The 21,633-nt window shown below is 56.6% G+C and overlaps 4 protein-coding genes across 4 annotated transcripts; 1 reads left to right on the forward strand and 3 right to left on the reverse strand.

Annotated features, from left to right (window-relative positions):
- The first annotated feature begins 909 nt into the window (after positions 1–909).
- On the forward strand, positions 910–2,068 carry GGS23DRAFT_572782 (uncharacterized protein). Its single transcript, XM_051516644.1, has one exon. It carries the CDS (start codon positions 1,126–1,128, stop codon positions 1,594–1,596), a length of 471 nt encoding a protein of 156 aa, XP_051370828.1. The 5' UTR covers positions 910–1,125; the 3' UTR covers positions 1,597–2,068.
- Positions 2,069–6,959: 4,891 nt separating this feature from the next.
- GGS23DRAFT_572793 (armadillo-type protein) lies at positions 6,960–11,496 on the reverse strand. The gene is made up of 2 exons (XM_051516645.1): positions 9,115–11,496; positions 6,960–9,041 (listed from the first exon to the last, which is right to left on the reverse strand). The coding sequence occupies exons 1-2, from the start codon at positions 11,365–11,367 to the stop codon at positions 7,635–7,637; spliced, it is 3,660 nt and encodes a 1,219-aa protein (XP_051370829.1). The 5' UTR covers positions 11,368–11,496; the 3' UTR covers positions 6,960–7,634.
- A 772-nt stretch (positions 11,497–12,268) lies between these two features.
- Positions 12,269–16,390, reverse strand: GGS23DRAFT_106768 (cortical protein marker for cell polarity-domain-containing protein). The gene is made up of 2 exons (XM_051510963.1): positions 12,804–16,390; positions 12,269–12,737 (listed from the first exon to the last, which is right to left on the reverse strand). Exons 1-2 carry the CDS (start codon positions 16,282–16,284, stop codon positions 12,502–12,504), a joined length of 3,717 nt encoding a protein of 1,238 aa, XP_051370830.1. The 5' UTR covers positions 16,285–16,390; the 3' UTR covers positions 12,269–12,501.
- Positions 16,391–20,048: 3,658 nt separating this feature from the next.
- On the reverse strand, positions 20,049–21,216 carry GGS23DRAFT_106825 (SNase-domain-containing protein). The gene is made up of 2 exons (XM_051510964.1): positions 20,751–21,216; positions 20,049–20,674 (listed from the first exon to the last, which is right to left on the reverse strand). The coding sequence occupies exons 1-2, from the start codon at positions 21,126–21,128 to the stop codon at positions 20,246–20,248; spliced, it is 807 nt and encodes a 268-aa protein (XP_051370831.1). The 5' UTR covers positions 21,129–21,216; the 3' UTR covers positions 20,049–20,245.
- Between the last annotated feature and the right edge of the window lie 417 nt (positions 21,217–21,633).

Genomic DNA, 21,633 nt, shown 5'->3' on the forward strand with positions numbered 1-21,633 from the left:
GTCAAGCGAGCTGGACGGATGACATCATGGTGCCAGCGGGCTCTCTTAGCTAGATTCGGCGCCGGGTCTGCGATTCGCCTGCGCCCCCCGGCAGCGGTCCACCGAGAGGCATGTTGCAGGGGGGAAGCCTACTTCAATATTAGCAGGGGGGAGGAGCTAAGATGACTCGGCACACGCCCCCCTCCCCTTCTCGCCTCTCTCTCCACCCCACTCCACCCCTCCCTCCCTCTTTCTGGGTAGGTACATACCCAACCTGCCTTAGGTACGCACCACCAGCAGGTATGTACAGATACATCTAGTGCAAGCCACCCGCACACCTAGCAAAGTACCTACTTCCTACGTGGGCGCTATAGTACCTCGCCCAAGGTACCTGACGGTTACGTCTGTTGCACGCGGGGACTAACTAGTCTCGTCGTCTCCACAGCGGAATGTGCAACTGCACGGTACCGATGCGGCAGGTTTCGGACAGGCAGAGGGCGTGGCGACTACCCTTTCCAGCCGGGCATCGTCCTAAACGGCGGCCTCTGCAGGTGCGTCGGCGCTGCTGCGAAGGGGGTGGGAGAGGAGAGAGAGAGCGAGAGAGAGAGAGAGAGGAGGGTTGCATCAGCCAGCCGCCCAGGCCGCTTCGTGCTCCCGAGCTATGTACATTCGTATTTCGTGTCTCTCTCTCTCTCTCTCTCTTCTGGAGAGGTAGCATCAGGCCGTGCTAACACCTCCTCTCGACCAAGAGAGGATTATACCGCCATACCTACTTGAACCATACCTGCATGCATGTTGAGCATATATCCATACACATATATACATTATATAATATATACATATATGTGATTATTATATACATACTACCTTAGGTATAGATAGGTATACCCCGTATATATATGCCTAGGAATTTATATACCTACCTACCTACACGTAGACACACCTATATATGTCAGCGTATATATGTTAAATATATCTACGCACATGTAGGTTCATACCTTCGTACCAATCCCTCTCCTCCCCTCCCTCTGTGCATCGTCCCGTCGACGCCTGAGACCAATACTCGACACTCACGATGCCACCCCGTACGGCCGGCCGGCGCGGACCTATATCAAAAATGGTCGGCCATGTGCGCTGCCTCTCATAATGGGCATTGGCCAAAATGCCATGTTCGGGTTTCATGAGAAAGGCATCGCTGCCTGCGGGGAGGGAGAGAGGGAGGGAGACCCTTCTCGTCGACAGGCTCGCCTATCCAGGGGGGCCCCCTCTCCTACCCTCCCCTCTCCTCTTTTCTCTCTGTCTCTCTCTCGTTGTCTTGCTCTCACTTCAACTCCCCCTCTACACCCCTCTTCTCTCGTCCCTACCTACACGCCACAACTCGCTCTCTCTCTCTCGCCGCGCGTGCATCCCAAACGACGGAAATGTATTCCCTCTTTTTTTTTTTGTCTTTTTTTTCCGTCTTCGTTGGTTGTGTGTGTGTGTATATGTGTGTGCGTTGCACGATACCGATCACATGTATCCGTGCATCCATATCCGCATGTAGCAGGCGAGTATTCCAAATCTACGCCCCCATCTATAATCCATCTGTATTATACACATACATCTCTATCGATATAGGTACGTTGCATAGACGTCCAGCCTCCTGCCGACACTGGGCAGGTACCCGAGAATAAATCTGATAGCTTCGACGCGCCTGTCCATGTAGGTACCTCCCTACAGGTGCGTGGCTGCGCCTCGGATATCTACACGTATGTAGGTAGGCAAGAAGGGACCGAATAGGTCCCTGTGCCTAACGCAGCAGGTAGGTAGGTACCTACAGATACGGCAGCAGGCGCCCCGGCAACTGTTGTCCTGTGTCTCGGAGAATACCTGACGTAAGGAAGGTTGCCATATGGCTCGGTATACGCATACGTGCGTACATGCATACGGTTCTCTCTCTTTGAGGTTGCCTCCGTGCAGGGCACATACATGGTGTCGGAGCAGGTACCTAACCTACTTTGATGTTGCATGTATGTGTGTTGTGTGTATGTGTAGTGTACCTAGGTATGTGTAGTGTACCTAGGTATGTGTAGTGTACCTAGGTATGTGTGCGCGCGTAACGGTCATGTTACCTGACATCCTTATATGTACGCAATTCTACGTTTTGTTTACCTGGTAAATATAGGAGGTACTCATACTACAGGTACTCGGGTACGCGATACCCTCCGTCACGTCCGCAAGTCAATTACAAATTCTGCCCGGTCCCCCCCCGCGTCTCCGGTATGGCGGTAACGGCGCCCGCTATTTGCATAGCGAGAGAAGCTCTTATAGGTAAAGATGGCAGGCAACCTTGCCCAAGTATGTCTCTGCCAGCGACAAACCACATCGTCGTCGGCCTCATAACATCGACGCTTACAACCACCTGCCGTCTCTCCGCCGCAGCCGGCTCCGCGTAGACCTGCATAGTACCTATCACACGTACGTATATTATAGGTATGCCCTGCCCTATGTACTCTACGTCGCCTACTCTATGCGCGCATATGGTAGTAGGAGCCGGAAGGGGACATTCTGCCTCCTGTCGTCTGCTTTCTTTTCTTTTTTGTTGTTGTTGACGTAGGTATTTACTTATTTCGCACAGACATACGCCCACGGCCTCACTCTGTTCTTGGCCCGGCCCAGTCCGAGCCGGAGCGCAGTCCTGGTCTGTCTTGTCCGTCGACGCCTACTGGCTCTCCCCTCCCTTTTCTTTCTTTCTTCTTCTTGTTCTTCGTCGTCAGTACCGCAGCAGCAGCGCTACGTACGCACGTACACACGCCCGCACGCACGCATCGTCTGTATCTCACCGCCTCTTGGTCGAACGCATGCCTATGCATACCTACGCACACACACGCACGCGCAGGACACGAAGCGTACATGCGCAGGGTGGGTTGCGTAGGGTCGGCGGGACAGAAAAAGTAGGGTTAGACAGGTAGGAGTAGGTAGGGACAGAGGGGGAGGTTGGTGTATGTGTGTATGATGTATCCGTCTGTGTATGGGTGGATGGATGGACGGATGTGGATGGGGAGAGAGGCGGATATCTAGATGGGCAGGCAGGTCGGTAAGGCGAGTCTCACTTCGCATACATAGATATAGCCTCCATCTATCTGCTGGTGCTGCTGCTTCTACTTCCAATGTCTCTGCTGCCGGCACTGTCACCCTGGATGCGCGAGCGGACGGGGGGAAGGGTACGGGGTTGTCCGCCGCCCTCTATCCTCCTCCTCCTCCCCCCCTTTTTTTTTTCTCAAGGAAAACCCGGGGTTCCTTGTCCGTGTGAGCTGACCTGGCTTCATGCACGGGTTGCCGATCCCTACCGGCCTGTGGCTCTGGCTGGTCAGAATCGCATACATATACAGAGGAACACACACACACAGAGAGAGATATACACATGTATAACCATACCACGCACTCCGCATACATACCGACATACATACATACCTACATACATATTACCTACGCGCATACGCATACATACACATACAGACAGATAGAAATCAAGAGATGTATCTCAAAAAGGCGATACACACACCATACCTGCATGGCCTGCCCTCTATCGGCTGTCCCCGACTCGTGATGTGATGTGATGTTATGCTGTCTACGCTACACAGCGAACGCACGTGAAGAGGGCATCTCCGTCCCTACTGGACCCCGTGGCTAGGAACGGACGGAACGGACGTACAGTTGTCCCCCTCTGTCTCTGGCCCGGTTGTCCTGTCTGTCTCATTTCGTGGCTTGCATACGTACGTACGTACGCGTGCAGATATCTTGTCAGCGACCGCAATCCGTCGAAGGGCCTCGAATACTGTGTTCGCTCACTCGCCTCCTCTCCTCTCCTCTCCTCTCCTCCTCCCCACCTGCTCGCCGATGTTCTCCTCAAAAACAAGCTAGCGACGGCAGCCATGTATGTAGGCCGGTTCGCCTCTGACCCCCCCTTCTACGCAGCCGTGGTGGCGGCAAGTCAAAGTACGGTTACCTCATCCAGCGGCAATGCCAGAGAGGCACACACCCTTATTTTCACCTCTCGGAGCAGAGCCAATCCCGACTTCGCTTACTAGCCGCGTCTCGCCTAAGCAAAGGAAGAAAGCGACGGTCGAGGGAAAGGGAAAGAAAGGACGACTGCCACACAGTCGCGAATGCGCCTCTAAAAAAAAAGGGGGGGGGAGAGATCAGATCGCAAAGCAGAATGCGACGACACCGGAAAAGGGCAGGTAGGCAGGTCAATATAGACACATAGATCGAGGGAGTATCGGGCTCGTAAGATGGCCTCGGTGGATAGAAACAGCTAGTAACTCGTTAAGAGATCGAGACAAGCCGCCCGACTTACCTGCTCATCCTCCCGCTCGGGGGGAACGTGCTTGGATCCGCTGCAGATAGATACGTTCGTAGAAAGATGAACATCTGGTACCCATACAGACACGTGTCGACCCGTAGCCAGCCTCTCAACTGCCTTTCTTCGTCTACCCGCCGTCCCAGCCTGCTGGATTCGGGACTCGGGAGTTGAAGGGGGAAAAAAGGGGGGCGGGGGAACACTGCCGTAGGCCAATACACATGTCAATACACATGTCAATAACCCGTAACCATTCCACCGAGGCCGTGGTGTTTACTTCGGGGGGAAACCAGTAGTCTTTTCCTTGCGAAGCATATGACAGACAAGACACTTGGTATTGATATTTGGGCGCTACCGCCGTCCGTGATCAGCGGAGGCTGGGGGGGGGGTGTGGCACCGTACCACCACCTCATCCCCACGCCGCCGTTAACTACCGTATTTCGTCGCGTGGACGGGGGAGAGGGTTTTTCGTTCCCAATCTACATACATGTGGACATGCGCAGTAGCACGCAAGAGAGGGACAGAGAGGAGGCGAGAGAGAGAGGGGGGGGACGAGAGAGCGCCGTGAGAACCTGGCGGGGAGGGGGCAGGGAAGACCGGGGAGAAAGGAAATATCGACCGGAGGGAAATGAGCGAAGGGGCAAGAGGCGCCGGAGCAGACACAGGATCGACTGACTGCTCTCTCTTTGATTTCCCGGATAGATCGAGCCGCTTGCTCCATGCATCTGTCTGTCCAACCGGCCCTACTGATCTTGTAAACAAGCCTCTCTACATACGATATCTAGACTTCCTGGTAGGCAATCCAGGGACTTGGCGAGAAAAGGAGGAGGAGGAGGAGGAGGAGGAAGAGTCGGCGACCTCGCTCGCAGCCCTCGTACGTTCCGGCCTAACAACGACATGTCTGTTTCACCTATGAGTGACGGCATCTCCATAACCCTCCCCCCCCCCCTCTCTCTCTCGCCATCTTCACCACCCACCCCTGCCCACCCATTTCACCCATCTCCTCCCACCTTTTCTTAATTAGAGTCACATCCGGAGCTTATATCTATATATCTCATACACGTAAGCTACATACGACCAACCAAGTCTCCCTCCACTTCGAAGGAGGAGGGGAGAGGGGTGGGTGGCAGAGACGCGGAGAGCGAGCAGGAGAGACTGCCACAAAAAAGAGAATAAGCAGGGGAAGGGGGAGAGGGGGGGAGGGGAGAGAAAGGCCACTGTCGTGTCGCGCTATGTTGTATCACACGTGCCCCTATTACGCTAACCCGCCTGCCTACTGGCCAGCATGGCAACAGCACCCTAATGGGGAGAAGACAGGAGGAAGAGAAGGGGGAACGGGAGTGGAAGAATCCTCGAGCAAGCAACTCGGCGTATACAGGAGAAGCACGAGTAGATGACAGCAAAGAGCTATAGAACCGCACGCCTCGATAGGGGGTAATCAATGTGTCCGTCTGTACGAGTGTAGCTACCTCTATCTACGCTCTGCTACGCGCCGGATATACAACCGCCACCGCCGTCCGTCCCTCTCTCCTCCTGTCCTGTTTTGCCCCTTACCTCCCTGCTGCCCTCTCCCTGCTGCCCTCTCCCTCTCACCTCCCTAGACAACAACGCCCACATACCTACCTGCCTGCCTGCCTGCCTATCTGCCGCCGGCCCAATCTGCTCGTTTACCCACGCACCCACTCGCCCGCACTCGTCCAGCCCGGTCCTCCTGGCTCGGCCACCCGGTCCATCCCCCAGATCCCCGTAACATCATATATCATACCATGCCATGCCATGCCGCGCCACGCCAACCTGCCTATTCGAATCCGGCCTCCGCCTTCCCCGTCGCCTCCTCCCCTTCGGTCGCCCCCCTCTCAAGGAGGAGGAGGGAGGGGGGGGGCTTGGGCTCCCCGGCGTTCCGCGACACACACACACACACACACATGCACGCGCGGAGACAGAGAGGAGGGGGGGGAGGAACCAGCAGACGCGGGAGCGAAACCGGCCAGACGCAGCGAGAGAGAGAGAGAGCGCAGGCGGGAGTGGACTGAGGGCCGCACGCCGCGAGGGGCGTGCCAACCAGCCAGCCAGCCAGCCAGCCAGCCAGGCCAGCGCAAACCAGCCAGCATCGCTCGCTCGCGGGCGCCAGTCGCCTTCTCCCCTTCCCCTTCCCCTCCCCTCCCAGCCCTAGGGCCAGAACCCCGACGAATCCCGCGCCGCACCTCTGCTGCACCTGTAGCCACGTCCCCCCCCCTTTCCCCCCCTCTCTACCCTATGGGGAACACGCTGCCGCGGCACGCGGGCAGCACGCGCGCGCGCGCGCAAGAGCCAAACCCGGCTCGCGGCAAGTGCGTGCGTGCGTGCGTGCGTGCGTACATGTTCTCGCCGGGGGCCCAGGCTCCCTGCGTCGGGGAGATGTTGGCCCTCGCCCCCCCCCCCGGCGGCGGCGGCAGCATCTGCTAACCACTAGGTACACCACCAGTAGTCCCTCCTCTCGCACCTGACCAGCGCCGGCAACGTGACACCGCGCCGGCAGCAGAAGCAGCAGCGCCAGGGGGGGAGCGAGCAAGAGGCGCCAGGGGAAAAAGCGTAGTAGAAGAGTTGGCCCCCCCCCCCGGGCGCAGGCAGGCTCGCCCGCGGTTGGGGCACCGGCCCAGGCACGGCTGTCCCGTCATTCGCCCGTCTGGCCGTCCGTCCGTCCACCGCTAGTCCAGCGCGCAACGGGCGCGCAGGTCTGTCTGTCTGTCTGCTCGCTGCCTCCCTCTCTCCCTCTTCCCGCTCAGCTCCCGCCTTTCCGGTTCGTCCTTACCACCCTGCCTCGGGTCTACGAGTAGGTCGAGTCGAGTCGAGTCCAGCCGAGTCGAGCCCGGTCCCCTTTAACCATCGTGCCAGTCGAGACTGACGACTACGCCTACTTCACTTGAGTTGACTTCCGTGGGCTTGTCAAACGGAAACACACACACCACACACAGAAGCGTATCGCGAACAGTAAGTTAGGGATAGAAAAGCTTTATTCTCCTTTTCGTCTTCATACTACAAGTAAAAAGAGGTAAGATAAAAAAAAACTGCTTTTGTATCCCTATTCTTCCCCTCTTTTCTCTCTCTCTGCCCCCTCTCTCTACTGTACACCAATCACTACCAGACTCCCGAGCTTGATATTCTTAACCGTGACAGAATGGCGCCCCCCCTCTCTCCCTCCCCCACACTGCTCCCTCCCCTTAACCCCCCCTCCATACCGTTAGGGGGAGGAGGAGGAGGAAAGATGAATGATGAGATAGAATAGTAGATTAATAAATAAAAAGTCCTGCCGTATCCTCTGTTGTGTCCCTCTCTATAGCACGATCGCCAGCTCTGGCCTGTCGATGCCTTCCTCGTTGAGGTTCGGGTAGTACGGGACCATGGCGTCGGCTCCTTGCACGTAGGCGTCGTTGTAGAGCCGCCAGTAGGGCTGGCGCACCTTGCGAGCCGGGTGGAACAGGCCGGCCCAGACGTAGTTCATCACGAGGCCCGGCCCGACCGCCATCCGGATGGCCTCGACGGCTTCGACGATGCGGTCGATGACGTGCGGGCTCGTCTCGAACAGGTTCGGCCACAGCAGGTTGAGCAGGTGCACCATCGCGTCCTCGCACCCGAGGCCGACGACGCCCAGCGCGATGTGCTTCACCACCGAGGCCGCCGTCTGCCGGTGCACCTGGTCGCGGTCGATCAGCGCGTCTTCCAGGAGCGGCGTCACCGCGTAGACGTAGTCCTTGGCCATCTCCCCGATGTACTCGAAGAGGAAGGAGAGGGACTTGAGCACGCCGTTCTGCACGTTGAGTTCCGGCACCCGGTACTCGTTCATCAGGGCGGGGAGGACGGTGAACGGCGCGCACGTCTCGGCGACGATGCCGATGGCGACGGCTGTGCAGACCCGCGACTGCCGTTCTTGAACTCGGAGATTGTTCAGCAAGGTAGCTAGCACGTCCTGCGGCCCGATAGCCTTGGCGATGAAACCGAACGTGTTGTTGGCTGCTCTTCGGATGCCCTTCTTGTGCGCTTTCAGCATGTCTAGTAGTTCGAAGCAGATGCGCATCCACTCTCTCGCGTTGACGCTCTCCGGCCCGCGGTCGGCGATGCGACCAACGAGGTCGATCGTGTTTTCTTGGACCTTCTCGTGCCGGTTTCGTAGGATGGGGGTAAGACGTGGCAGTAGATCCTTGATAGGCGGTTGCATTTGGCTGATACCGACGACGGTGACGATGCTACGCAGCGCCGAGAGGATGGAACCCAGCACTTCGGGGTACTCTTCTCCGAGGTATTCGTAGAGAACGACGCCTAGCTTGCCCATAAGCGCGTCCTCGCCACATTGCTTCATCACTATCGCGATCCGGCTGATGAGATCTGCGGCTTGCTGGCGGATCGTCGCAGATTTGTTGTTGAGACGCCATAGGATGGTCGACACTATCTGGGGCAGATACGGTTTGCAGCGTGTGCCGAGGGCGTTCACAACCGTTCCGAAGCCGTTTAGCATAATAATGTCCTCGACGCTTTGCTCCTGGAAGGAATGGAGGATGCCGTCGATCAGCCGCTCTTCTAATCTCTCGCCAATGTCGGCAGCTCCCAGGCTCGCGACCACCTTCTCGACAGTCTCGACGGTCATCTTACGATACGCCTCGCTCTCATCTTTGAGGTTACCAACGATCCGCTCTAGGATCTCGCTGGCGCCGACCTTCTGACCGATGTCGACGGTTGTCTCGACCTGCGATTATGAATTAGCACCTCACGAACAAGTCACATTGACTACTAGTTGGGGAGCGGGGGTGACTACGCACCACTTGTCGATAGTTTCGCTTATCCAAAGCCATCCGTCGAACCCAGAAGCTCTTGAAAAACTCGTCCAGGACGTGCTCTTTGAGGTACCCGGCCGTCACACCTTCGGTGCCCGCACACTGTGATACGACTTTCAGCACGACCTTCTTCATCTCTTCGTCCGGCGACGAAAACTCGCGGAGCAAAATATCCATCACTTGGGAGGTGTAGTAGTTCGCGTACTCCTCGTCCATGAGCGGAATTATATAACCGACAGCTTTCAGGAAGCCGGCGAGGCCCTTGCCCCTCTGCTTCCGGGCACCAGTCCACAGCGGGTTAAGTATGTCGTCGAAGCTCTCGATACCATAGGGGTTAGATGCCTCGGCGAGAGCAGCGATAGCCAAACTAGTCACAGTCCGTACTTTGGTTTGCTCGTCGTTGAGATTAGGACCGATGCAGTCCACGAGCCCCTTCAGATGGGGGAGGACGGCGCATCCCATGAGGATGGGAATCTGCTGTACGATCTTCACGCCGGTATGACGGGCTTGCCATGACTTCTTGCTTCGGCATACGGCGCGTAGGAAGGGTAAGAGGGCCGGGATCCCTAGTGCCGAGGCCACGACGGCGAAGGCTCTTGCCGTAGTATTGCGTACGTACTCGTCAACGTGGTCGATATCCGGCCTCATCGTGCTGATCATGGTAGCGAGTCCAGCCGCTTTGCTGAGGTTGGATATGATCTCTCGGCCTTCGACCCTGGCATAGTAATCTTGATCGATGAGAAGCGGCTCGATGACGACGAGGATCTTATGGACGTATGGGCGAACCAGGTCGTCGAGCTTCCACAAAATGCGATCGATTACCTTGACAAGCAAGTGGCGTTCCTGGTCTTCTAACGTCTTCTCCATCAGGAGGGGAAGAATCTGGTTGAAGAGGGGGCCGGCGCCGAACTGTCTTGCATTGTCGGTGAGTTGCCTAAGAGCAGTCTTTCGCATCGGAGGAGTACCGTTTTTGATCTTGAGGAGAAGCCTCATAATCTTGCGCTCTTTCAGCTCGTCCACGCTCAAACTGTTCTCGTCAGAACCGTCCGCTAGCTTGCCGAAGTAGGCCATATCCTCTTGCTTAAAAAACTGCAGCTCCCCAACACCGGGGATTTCTTTCGGCATCTGGCTGCCGCCGAGCCTCGTGCTGTCAGGGTCCTGCATCATGAACCCGCTGTAGCTCGGCGGTAGCGGCGTAGCAGTGGCTCGGTGGAGGGGGGCCCGGCTGGTGTATCCGGGGGGCGGGTCGAGAATCTTGTAGCCTTGTTCTTCGCCGGGAAGCAGCGCGTTCAGCTCTTCATCGCCGAGGCCGCCGGGGGTGGGCGTGTCGGGGGCGTAGGCGGGAGTAGCGCCGGCTCCGATTGAGGACGGGTGCATCGGCGTGACTAGACCGCTGTTACCGATCGGGGTCGCGGACGGTGCCTGGTCCCACCTGGATCGCTTCTTGGCTCCATCGGCAGAACCGGGAGCAGGCAGCGACGGCGCCTGGTCCCATCTGGATCGCTTGGGCTTCCCCTCGGCGGGTTCTGCTTGGGGTTCCTCCACGGCTGTCGAGGCCACATCCCACCGCTTCTTCCGCTTCCGGCCGGCCGCTGCCGTCTCGGTAGATCCGGCGTCCGCGTTCTCTTTATCCCTGTCTTTGAGTGTTGCCGGGTGGTCGCCGTCGGTGTCTTTACCTTCTCGCCTCGCCTGGATGGCGCGTTTGACGCGCTCTTCCTCGCGTTCTAGCTCCCGACGCTCCATGATATCTCGGTATGTATCCCCTTCCTCGGCGGCACCGGCTTGGCGATTAGCTGCGAAGGCATCGGCTCTCGTCGGGGTAAGGACGCGATCGAAGCGACGTTTCTGGTAGTCAGTTTCGCGGTCGATGATCCTCGTGCTGTTCTCGCCGCGGCCAGCAAACGGGTCGTCCTCCTCGACGCCGTGGCCGTGTGCGAACTCGTCGATCTGCGCGCGTGTCGCCGTGTATTGACCGACTAGACGACGCGAGCTGTCGACATCCTCCATCTCTTCATCGTCCGCTTCGCCGGCGGGTAACGACGTGAGATATCCCGCATACTTGTCTTCCCCATCGCGGCCGTACAGCTCGGTATCGAAGGACTCGGTCAGCTTCGCCTTGGTCGAGCTCTCCGATCGCTGGTTCTTAGCATCTCGACCGCGAGATCCATTCTTGGCGGCCGCAGCGGCATTCCGCTCGGCCTGAAGCCTTCTAACAGTGTCGAAGTCAGCGTCTGACATGGTGAATCATCGAGCCGGACGCTGTCTTGACCTTTTCTGAGATGGCAGCGGTAAAGAGGAAGAAGAGAAAGAGAAGGAGAGAAGAGGTGTCTGATGAAAACGAGATTTGATGCGCCGCGGAGGTTCTATTGAGGTTTAGTGAGCAAAGCGATTGCAACAGTAGTGACCTCCGGGGCAGATCCACCACTAACGTGCTTACCTAAGATCCTTATCCCTTAGGTAATGGAGACGCCTTATGGGTCAACCCGTGACTTGCTTGTGGCTGCTGCGGTGACCGGCTGTGGCTGTTGTGCGCCGTGCCAAGTCGAGCCAGCTCCACAACTCCACAACTTTACCTGACGCATTACTCATCTGTCGGGGCACGTGACCAGATGACTTGACCACCCTACACGCACTACGTAGACCTCAATTTTCGCCAAGGTCTCAGACAATGAAGTCTAGCAGAAACAAAAACACGTAAACAAAAGTCACCAGGAGACCGAGGGCCACGAGTGATTCTTAGAGGTCATGTCTATTGGAGAGTTACCGAGTAACTATCGCCAGATCGGTAAAAGCGGCTGCTTCGGCCACCCCTCTCTCTACCTGATACCAAATTCCACGATCAACTCGTCTCGGAAAGGGTACCTGCACTCCCCTCTTCATCAAAATCCCCCACACTGGATCTCTTGACTCGTTCCAGAGCACAACTTCCTAGCTATCCTTCTTGGCTGTCCCGGCAGGGCCAACCCCTTAAGCAGCCGGGGGACGAGGCTGCTGGGCAATGCTGAAATGTACACGCGATGGCAGGTAGGGGGCGAGGCCCTAGGGGTGTAGGGCCCGGTGAAAAAAAACTAGACATGTAGACATTAAGTTGGTTTGCGCCGTCATAATTCGTGACAACGCCGTAGATAATAAAAATCTCTCGGCGGAAACCCCACCACCGCCCTCCTCTCCTCCCCTAACTTCTAGCAACGACAGCTTCTGCTGTCGGTTGGGTATCTTGCGGTGTAATCTCAATCTCCCGACTCTGTGGAGGTCAGGTCTATTCATCTTCTTTCTGAGAGTGGTATCGTTGGATTTGCGAGGGACGCAACTGGAGACGGATGGCGTAAGGATGCCCCCCTTAAACTCGATTCGATCGCCGTCGACACCCTCTCAGACCGTAGGTGCCCCGGATCTACTACTCTGGTTCAACGAGTTAAATAGCTCCTGCGGGGGTATCCGCTGCATGCTGCTACCGGTATCAAACATGGAGGTAGGGGCAGGGATGTAGCCATCGCGCTTCTTGCGGTATCGGTCTAATGCAAGGCCCGCGACTACAAGGAGTAGCATGAGACCTAACGAGATAGCCAGCGAAATAAGAACGACAAATCCGATCGGCATGCCACCTCCTACAAATATGGTTAGTAACCCGGAACGTGTGGGTTAAGAGGGAGAGGGGGAGGGGGGGAGCTTACCTGAGGAGGTGAAAAAGTTCTGCCTCTGTACAAAAATACGGGAGATTGACCCAGTCGAGCTGCCGCTGCTTGAAGTGAGTGCGTAAGGCCGAAGGGTTGTGCCGTTAAAAATCGCACTCGACGCCGTGCCGAATCCGGGGATGTCGATGGACCCCGTTAGCATGAGGACCTGGCTGGCGTCCAAGGTCGAGGACGATTCGTGAGATTCGGTCACCGTGAAAATTTGGAGGCTGTTAATAACCGTGCGCTGGCCTAGCGAGACGTCGGCTGATACCCAGTCTGAGCCATCGTATTTGACCAAGTACGTGGTGCCGTCGGACTGAGTACCGGCGACCCAAACTTGGCTTGCATCGCTGTTCGCGGCGGTCAGGGCATCCACGGGGCCTGGGAGATCCGAGGCACCGGGGTAGGGGCTCCATGTAGAACTCGAGGCGTCGTAGGACACTAAGTGAGCAGTCGTGTCGTTCACCGTCAAGTTGCCGCCGGCAAGCAGAACCGAGTCGCTCGACCACATCATAACGTAAACATCGCCGTCCAGCTCGAACCCTGGCCGAATCCACTGATTGCTGCCGGTACTGAAGAGACAAACGCTCGGGCAGGGAAGGGAACCGGCCCTGTCGAAAGATCCGCCCACAAAGACATCCCCACTGTTCGGCCGAACGTTTACGGAGGAAACGATGACGTTGTCGCCTGCCAAGGCAGGAGGTTGAGCATTGAACGACCTTGAGGCGAGATTGTACGAAATAAGGCCGTTCACGGTGGAGCCTTGAGCAGTGCCCCTGACCCTCCCGCCGGCATATAAGTTGTCGCCCTGGATTGCGAGTGCTAGGAACACGGAAGTCTCGGATACTTCGGCACTTAGACCCGTCACGGAGTCGGAGTCCGCGCCATCGATGAAGGCGAGATTGTAGATGGTCGAGCCGTTAGATGCGTCCGCGGTGAAGTGACCACCAAGGATGGTAATATTTCTTCCGTCGTTCTCGTAGAAGGCCCCAGCCACCACACCAGCGATCGTAGTAGCATTGTCTGCCAACGCGGCAAGCTTAGAAACGCCAGTTGCGACGCTGGTGGAGCTACTAGCGGGAGGGTGGATGCTAACGGGGAAGCTGCCGGGTGCGTTTGACAAGGTTACGGTGCCATATGCTCTGAGGAGCTGCGAAGATATCGAACCGGCGTATAAGGTTTCGTTGCTCGACACTTCGGAGTACGTTGAAAGCATCCCGCCCAGAAAAGGCACCGGTATATTCAAATTCTGCAGCCAGTTGCTTCGGGATGTTACCCAGACGGCGAATCCTTGAGTATCGGCGGCCTCGTTGCTGCCGAATGCTAGCAACTGAGTGAAGTCACCAGTCACGGTAATGACATCCTCTACCGTGTTATCGCTAAGGTTCAATGTCGTCGGCACGATGCCGTTCACAATCCCGTTTACGCCTGCCCCGAGAGGCTCCCAGCTGTTAGAACCGCTATCGTAAAAAGCGACATTGCTCAGTCCTGGAGTGGAGCCCTCTTGTGTGTTGTTGAATACACCGCCGACGAATAATCGGTTCCCGCTCAGGTGCATGGTCAGGACCTCGCCGTTGAGACCGCCATCAAGAGCCACGGTATTTCCGCTACTGTCGATGGCGACAATGTTGCGAACGCTGTCGGAGGTGAAATTTCCACCTACGTAAGTTCTGTCGGCGGTGGAGATAAGTGATCCTACCGCGGAATACGGTGAGAAGGAGGAACCAAGTCTGACGAAAGCGGAGGTTGAGAAATCCGACGTGTCAATGGTGGATCGGCTGGGATCATAGTCGAACAAGCCATTCAACCCGCCGGTGGAATTGATCAATTCAAACCCGACCCTCTGGGCAACCATGACAAAGTCGTCGGCGGGTATCGACTGTTCTTGGCCGGCCACAGGCGTCATTGTGATACTGGGCCTGAAGGAGCTCGAACTAGCATCAACTGACCCGATATGAAGTTGATCGTACTTATCGAATTCGTTCGTCTGGTACAGGATTCTAGTGTCCATTGTCCGATTGGCGCCGCGGGCGGTCAACGTTCCCGATACGCTGATCTGGCCGCGCCTCGCGCAAGTGCCGTCTTGAAGACAGCCCGGCGTGTACAGCTTGATGATATACTCCCCAGATTCTCTGATATTGGGGTAGAACACGACGGAAGCGGCATCCGAAGCCACTGGCTTCGGCAACTGGGCCGATAGATACTGGGAGTTGCTCTGCCCCGACTGGGCAACGGTCCAGGGCCCCGTAGTTGTCGCATTCGACGGTGAAGTCGTATTAGCACAGGCGGGTTCGTTGAAATCGTTGACCGCGAACGAGAATATGTCGTCCTGGAACAGCTGGACGCCGTCGAAACCACCGCCATTGCCATACCAACCAGAGACGTCGATACGAAATTCGTTCATCCCGATCAGGTTCACAAAATGGAAATCTTGAAACCTGACGTCGGGGTCGCTGCTCAAGGGGCACTGGTTAGTGCACGAGGCATTCTGATTCGTCACCGGGTCGACGTAGGTGAAATTCATAATTCCATTCAACGGAAGCGCAGTGAACCGCCAGACCTGGGTCCCGCGGCCATCCTGGTGCGTGTTCCAGAGCCGTAGTTTCGTAGGCCGGAAGCCGAAGTTAAATTTAGCTCTCCACGCGCCCGGAGTATTGTCTTGCAGTAGCCACGTGCTCCCGGGGCCTCCCGCCGCGTCGGCCTTGCAGATGATGTTCTTGGGGTCGCTGAATCCCTCCGCCGACGTGCTTTGATCGGCCTCGATGGTGGCGGTTGAGAGGTTGATGACCTGGCTGTCGGGCGTGCTTGGTGCGCTGGTATTGCCGAGGCCAGTAAAACTGCCTCCGAAAACGATGTGACCGTCGGGCGCCTTCGTAATAGAAGTGACAGGTCCGTTGAACCCGGCAAACGGAAGGCTGGCCCAGGTGTTCGACGCGAGCCATGTAATCGCATTCGTCGAATTTTCTGCTCTAAAGCTGCCCCCCACGTAAACCTTACCTGCCGAATCGTCACACAGCAAGCTATTGACTTGACCTGAGAGACCGGCTACCGGGACGACCTCGGAGGTATCAGGGTTATACGAGGCGATCCCCGGCGATTGTATTCCGCCCAGACTCGTGAAGTTACCACCAAGGATGACCCGTCCTTGAAATACGCACATGGTCTGGATATGCGCGTCCGCTTCTAGCAGACTATAGAACAAGCCATTCGGTAGGCGTGTAAGGAGTTGTTGCGATCCGTTCGAATTGAACGGCTGCTCGGTTTGGCCCTCATACTGGTACAACGAAAGGCCGGCGAAATCGCCGGCAATGCCAATTCTTCCCAACTGGCTCGTATCGAGATTCGCATCCGGTATCGGGTTAAAGATAATCGCCCCGGCGAGGGAGGCGAGCGAGCCGAGCGCGAGCAGCCACGACGACGACGCACCCGCGCCGGTGCGGCTGCGCGTAGCACAGCTCGGCCGAGAAGGCACCCTCATGACTCCTCCGACCAGTGACGATGCCCGGGCCGGAACTGGACAATCAGGAGAGAGGAAGGGCGGGGGCTGCCCTCAGACACGGTACAGAAATGTGCTATTTTCCAGAACCGTCCATAGCCTCGAAGGAATTAGGATATCGGGACGTAGGCACGGCGGCAGAATTGGATATCGACAGGTGGGTGCGAGCGCAGTGGTGTCGCGACCGGTTGCGAGATGTTCGGAGGGAGGGATAGGTCGAGCGGTGCGAAACCAGGGTCGAAAACAATAACAAAACGAATGGACTCGTCGACGAGACCTCGGGGTGACGCGAGGGGAAAGAGGGGAAGTCAGCGATCTCGAGACCCAGATGGATTGAATGCTGGTCGGGTATGGGTCCAAGAGTATACTATTGGTATGATACTGCACAGGTGGTCGCGAGGTTTTGTCGATTGGGTTTGTCGGCAGGCCCCCTTGGGTTTTTGCTGAACCTGGGAGATTGAAGGTGACTGGCAACGTCGTGGCTGGAATTTGGGCCCGTACCACGTCGAGTACCTGGGTACCGTGCGTTGTCACCTGGAAAAGTGTGCGCGGGTGGGGAGACGGTTACGGGGGGTACCTGCACTGGTGCCTCATTAGCGTATTAGGTCGCTGGACGGGTGCTGGCAGCAGCAGCAGCAGCAGCAGGGCCGAGGTATCGCGTGGTGCTGCGCAGTACTTGTGCAGTGCGGCGTAGTGCCGCGTGGTACCGCGCGTTCCCCTGCGGGTACGTCGAGGGGGGGCACAGGCAGCGCAGTGCCTAACCCGGACGGCACCAGGCACGCAGAGGCACGGTAGGGCGGGGCGGGCGAATGGCGCAAACCACCGCCACGAATCCCACTACCCAAAAGTAGCTCAGGAGCCACCACACGAATCCCGCTAGTGCGCAGTAGTAATCTCTCCCCAAACCAGGGTATCGAAGATCAAGAGATGGGATATGAGACGGCCGCATCCAACGGGGAGCATGGGACGGGGGCAGAATGAGAGATAATATGACACCCGAAAAGCGCCAGGTACGGACTGCCGCCACCCCTGAGGCGCACAGGATGGAGGGAAAAGAACGGTGACGGACTGCCGATGTAGAACAGAAAGGAAATGGGGGGAGGGCTTGGTTACTCACCAGCGTCCAATGGGCACTGACGCACGATGTAACGGTTGGCAAACCGTGTCACCTGAGAGAAGTCCCGTCTAACGATGCCAGCTGTAGCACCCGTGGGCGAAGGGGATCAACGTCTTTCACCGCTGGCACGCCAGATCCCAATCTCCTAAGCCGGTTTTTTTCGCCCTCGAGCCTGTTCGATTAGGCGCCTAGGCTTATCAGGTGTGTATGTACGCAGGTAGCACTTGGCGGATGTCCGGGTTCTGGCCCAATTGCAGCTTGGCAAGACAGCTACGACTGTGCGGGTGGTCTGTCTGTCGGTCTGGTGGGTTTTTCGGCAACGAGTGGAATAGGCAGCCTTGGGTTGCCCCTTTCGGGATAGAAAATGAGCGACGGTTGAAGGTGGTGGTGACGACACCGTTGTATTTGATGTTCCCTAACTGTCCCAGGACCTGAGGGTTGTTGTCAGAAACGTGGCCAGCCGGACAATGCTTCCTCAGATCAGGGGTCGGAGGGACGACGAATGATTGGATCGCGGGGGCAAGATCGAATGAGCGACTACCGCGTAGAAACTAGGGAAGGAAAAGGAATTGCTTCAAGGGGAAGAAACGAAAAAGAAAGCCGTACAGGCGGAGGGTAGTGGCGCAAGAAGAGAGAGAGTGCGCACTCCTTGTGCTATCCCGGGTATGTTGTTGATGGGAGGAAACAAAAAAGGAGCGACAATGGTGAATATTTGGGGGGGGGGGGGGTTATTTTCCACTGCTTCGTAAGGAACAACTAGCGGATGGCGCATTCAAAGTAATGAACGAAAGGAGGGATAACGAAAAGAGAGGAGGAGAAGGGGGAGGAAGGATTGGATCTCGCAGTAGGGAGCAATTCCTACATGTTTTTTTTTTTGTTTCTCAGCAAACACTCGCTCCATGTAGTCGTACTCAGCAAGGGGTAAAAAAGGAGCAAGACCAGCCAGGGGACCTCGACGAGGATCCTGGAGGGAGACACCTTGCAACCTCCTACTATGCGGACGAATGTACCTACTGAGATCAGCTAGGTGAGAAGGTACATCGATCCCAGCTTTCTCACGACAGGCCCGGTACATCCGGCAGGCAGGTCGGTAGTACTACCTGCCTCGTACTAGGTACCTAGTAGGCTACCTTCACGCAATTTACGCGGCACCTAAGATAATAGGAGGTATACACCTACCTACTCGTACACTGCCATATAAGTAGAGGTTGGTAGGCACTTAACAATGGATAGTAGGAGGCACCTATCAGATCAAGTAGGTTACTTAACGAAGGATAGGTACCTACCTAGATAGGGAGGTAGGTGCCTGAGGTTATGTACGAGCAGGGGTTTGATGGTCGATTAAAACAGTGCAAGTTGCAAGCTACCCTCTTTGCTGTCTTCGACTCGTTCCCTTCTGTGACCGACCCCGGTCTCATGTCACCCACCTGTGTTGTGCACGCATAGATACCTACCTACCTACCTACCTAGGTACCTACCTTGCCTTGCCTTGCCTTGCCTTATCTACCTAATTGTACACACGTAACAGCCAACTACATATACCTCAACCTTGTCCCTACTGACATCGGTCCATACATACGCGGCCGGCCGGGATACCACCCAGCGGCTCTCAGGGGTCTACACCTACGTATTCTCGAGGCCTACAAAGGGGGCCCCTTCGTGTTTCTCGAAATCCTCGTCTCCCGTCAGCCAATCCTCTCTCTCGACAACTTCTTCATCAGCATAGCCCGGGCTTCTTCTCCCCAGTTTGTTTCGACCTCTCCCGGTCGCCGTGGCCAATGGGGGGCTGCACGAGCACGCAATACGTACATGATATCGGTTCACGAATCTATGGAGGTACGGACGGACGCAGTGGGTATATATAACTTGATGTTCCATACTCCGTACCGGTCTCTGTTTAACTCGGCGCACTTCCACTTTCCTACCGCTAGCTTCACTATCCGAACCCCGAATCGAGCAAAAGCAGGAAGGCATGTGTATCTCTTGCACTCGACATTGGCACTAGATATATCGGAATGCCACGCATGGCTGAGACCAGCAAGAATGCGAAAAATGCGCACGATCCGTAGCCAATTCGACCCGCGGCGCAGTTGACGACACCTACCCGAACATACGTGGTATTTATAGAATGTTGCGCCCCCTCCCAACGCTAACGTCGTCTCAGGTCTAGGCCAGAAGAAAAGAAGCTTACTTTTTCGCTTACTGGGAGAGAGGGCCAGGTGTTAAACTTTGAACAATGTGGAAACGCCCATCTCGACGGTTGCTAGCCACGGCCGGGAGCTTCGTGGCTCTGCGGGGAACCTCAATACGTCGCCCGCCCGCACAGATGGGTACGTTAGGTTAGGGAGCCGGAGTTCGATCCACAGATACCCGTACGTCCATATACTCACTACCCAAGGTACAGGGACGCCTAGAGAATATAAGCTCGGCATTAAGCCCTCTACCTACCTACGTAGCATACGTGCCCCGTAAGGCACCCTGGTAGTCGCCCGTAGCTCCCCATCCCACCTACACAAAAGACGTTCGTAAATTTATGCGGTGCTAATAGACATAGACATCGACGAGGTGAATGCTTTCCCTCGGACGACCCCCTGTTAATGCTGGTGGAACGTCTTGGTTGTTGTCTACGGCGCCAGACACGCCCCCATTCCTCATAGTAGGTAAAGCTAGACAGCACGCAATGCTAGGCACACGTAGCTGGTAAATCCCATTCGGGCTGGGTGTTGCCACGGCCCCGAATGCGCCCACCTTGACATACGCCTCCCTTGCTCAAAAAGAGACATCATATATACCCCCGATATCGTAGACGGCGCCGTCTGCCATCTCTCATGCTTTGGTTTTGCCGTTACCATTCTGTGGCTCTCCCACATTCATGCGGGTCTTGTAGTCGCGAGGACTCTCGAAGGCCTTCTTCTTGCCGCCCCATATCCCCAGCTTCCTCGTCTTCGCTATGCTTTCGGCAGCTTTATATTCCTCCTCGAGGCCGCCGAATTCGGCACCGGTCTTCGCCTCATACGTCGTAGCCAGGCCCCTCTTCAACATCTCGAGGCCGACGTCTTGGCGCGTGAGGAACCGCCTCACGTATACGGTGCCGACGATGCGGTCGTAATGATCACGCCTGTAGATCAAGACTCGTACCCGTCGGCCGAGAAGGTAATCCGATAGCCAGGTCAGAGCTTCCGAAGAGAAGGGTTGGGCAGGATGTCCAAAGTGGGCGCCCTCCGGTGCATCTACGCCCGCGATGCGTATGGGGATCTGGAGCAGCTCAGGTTAGCGCTATCGGAGCACAAGGGATCAGCGGCGAGGTTGGCCGAGACCAGGGCTAGCCTACGGTTTTGTTCTTCAACTCGGTTTTCTTAACCGGGACCTTCCGAAGCCAGTCCCAACCAGCCAGGCGGCCGCCGGGGGTGTGGTATAGGTGGAAATTATCGCCATCCCCGACACTTGTGACCCGGCCAAAGAGGCTCCTCTTTCTGAAAAAGCTCGGCTGGATGTGGGTAGTGCCGGGGATGCGGCGTAGGTAGGAACGATATACCTGCAGAGACACGAGAGTGGTGGTCGTGACAAGAAGGGTCAGCACCCAATTTCGCGGATCCTTGTAGTGCTCCCAGTCAGTGCCGTTCAGACTGTCAGGCCAGGAGACCGGTCGTCTCGAAGAATCATCGTTTTTACTATTCTTCCCAGAATCGGAGGTGGACGGCCATCCCATTCTTGCTATAGCCTAGAGATGCGTATAGATTGAGAGAAGGGGGGGGGAGGCTTCGGGGTTGGGAGAGGGTGGCCTGAGGCGAGGCCGGTGACGGACAGACAACAAGCCAACGGTGGCTACCGATGGACCCTTGTGGCTTTGCCTGCATTGCCTATCTTATCGCTCCTATGCACTCCCAATGCTAGCAGTGTACCTAGGTACGTACCTCATATAGTACCTCCTCTAGGTACCTAGGTACCTACGTAGCGGTCCAGACTTTACGCTTATGTAAGTGTGGTTAGTAAGGGGGCAATTGCTGAGGAGGGTCAGATGACTAGGTAGGTACACTCTACCTGACCCCGGTTAGATGCCCAACCAGACAGCGCAGTGCCTCGGTACGTCTCCCGTTTGAGGGATACCGCGCTGGCCCGGGCCCCCACGCGTCCCCGTCGACGTCAATGCCCGCGCAGCAGTCCCACGTTATGTATGGGGGTTATGGGGGTAACCTTCGTACAGCTTCCCTTAT

The sequence above is a fragment of the Durotheca rogersii genome (assembly GCF_024521655.1).
Source record: "Durotheca rogersii strain YMJ 92031201 chromosome Unknown GGS23scaffold_14, whole genome shotgun sequence".
NCBI lineage: Eukaryota > Fungi > Ascomycota > Sordariomycetes > Xylariales > Xylariaceae > Durotheca > Durotheca rogersii.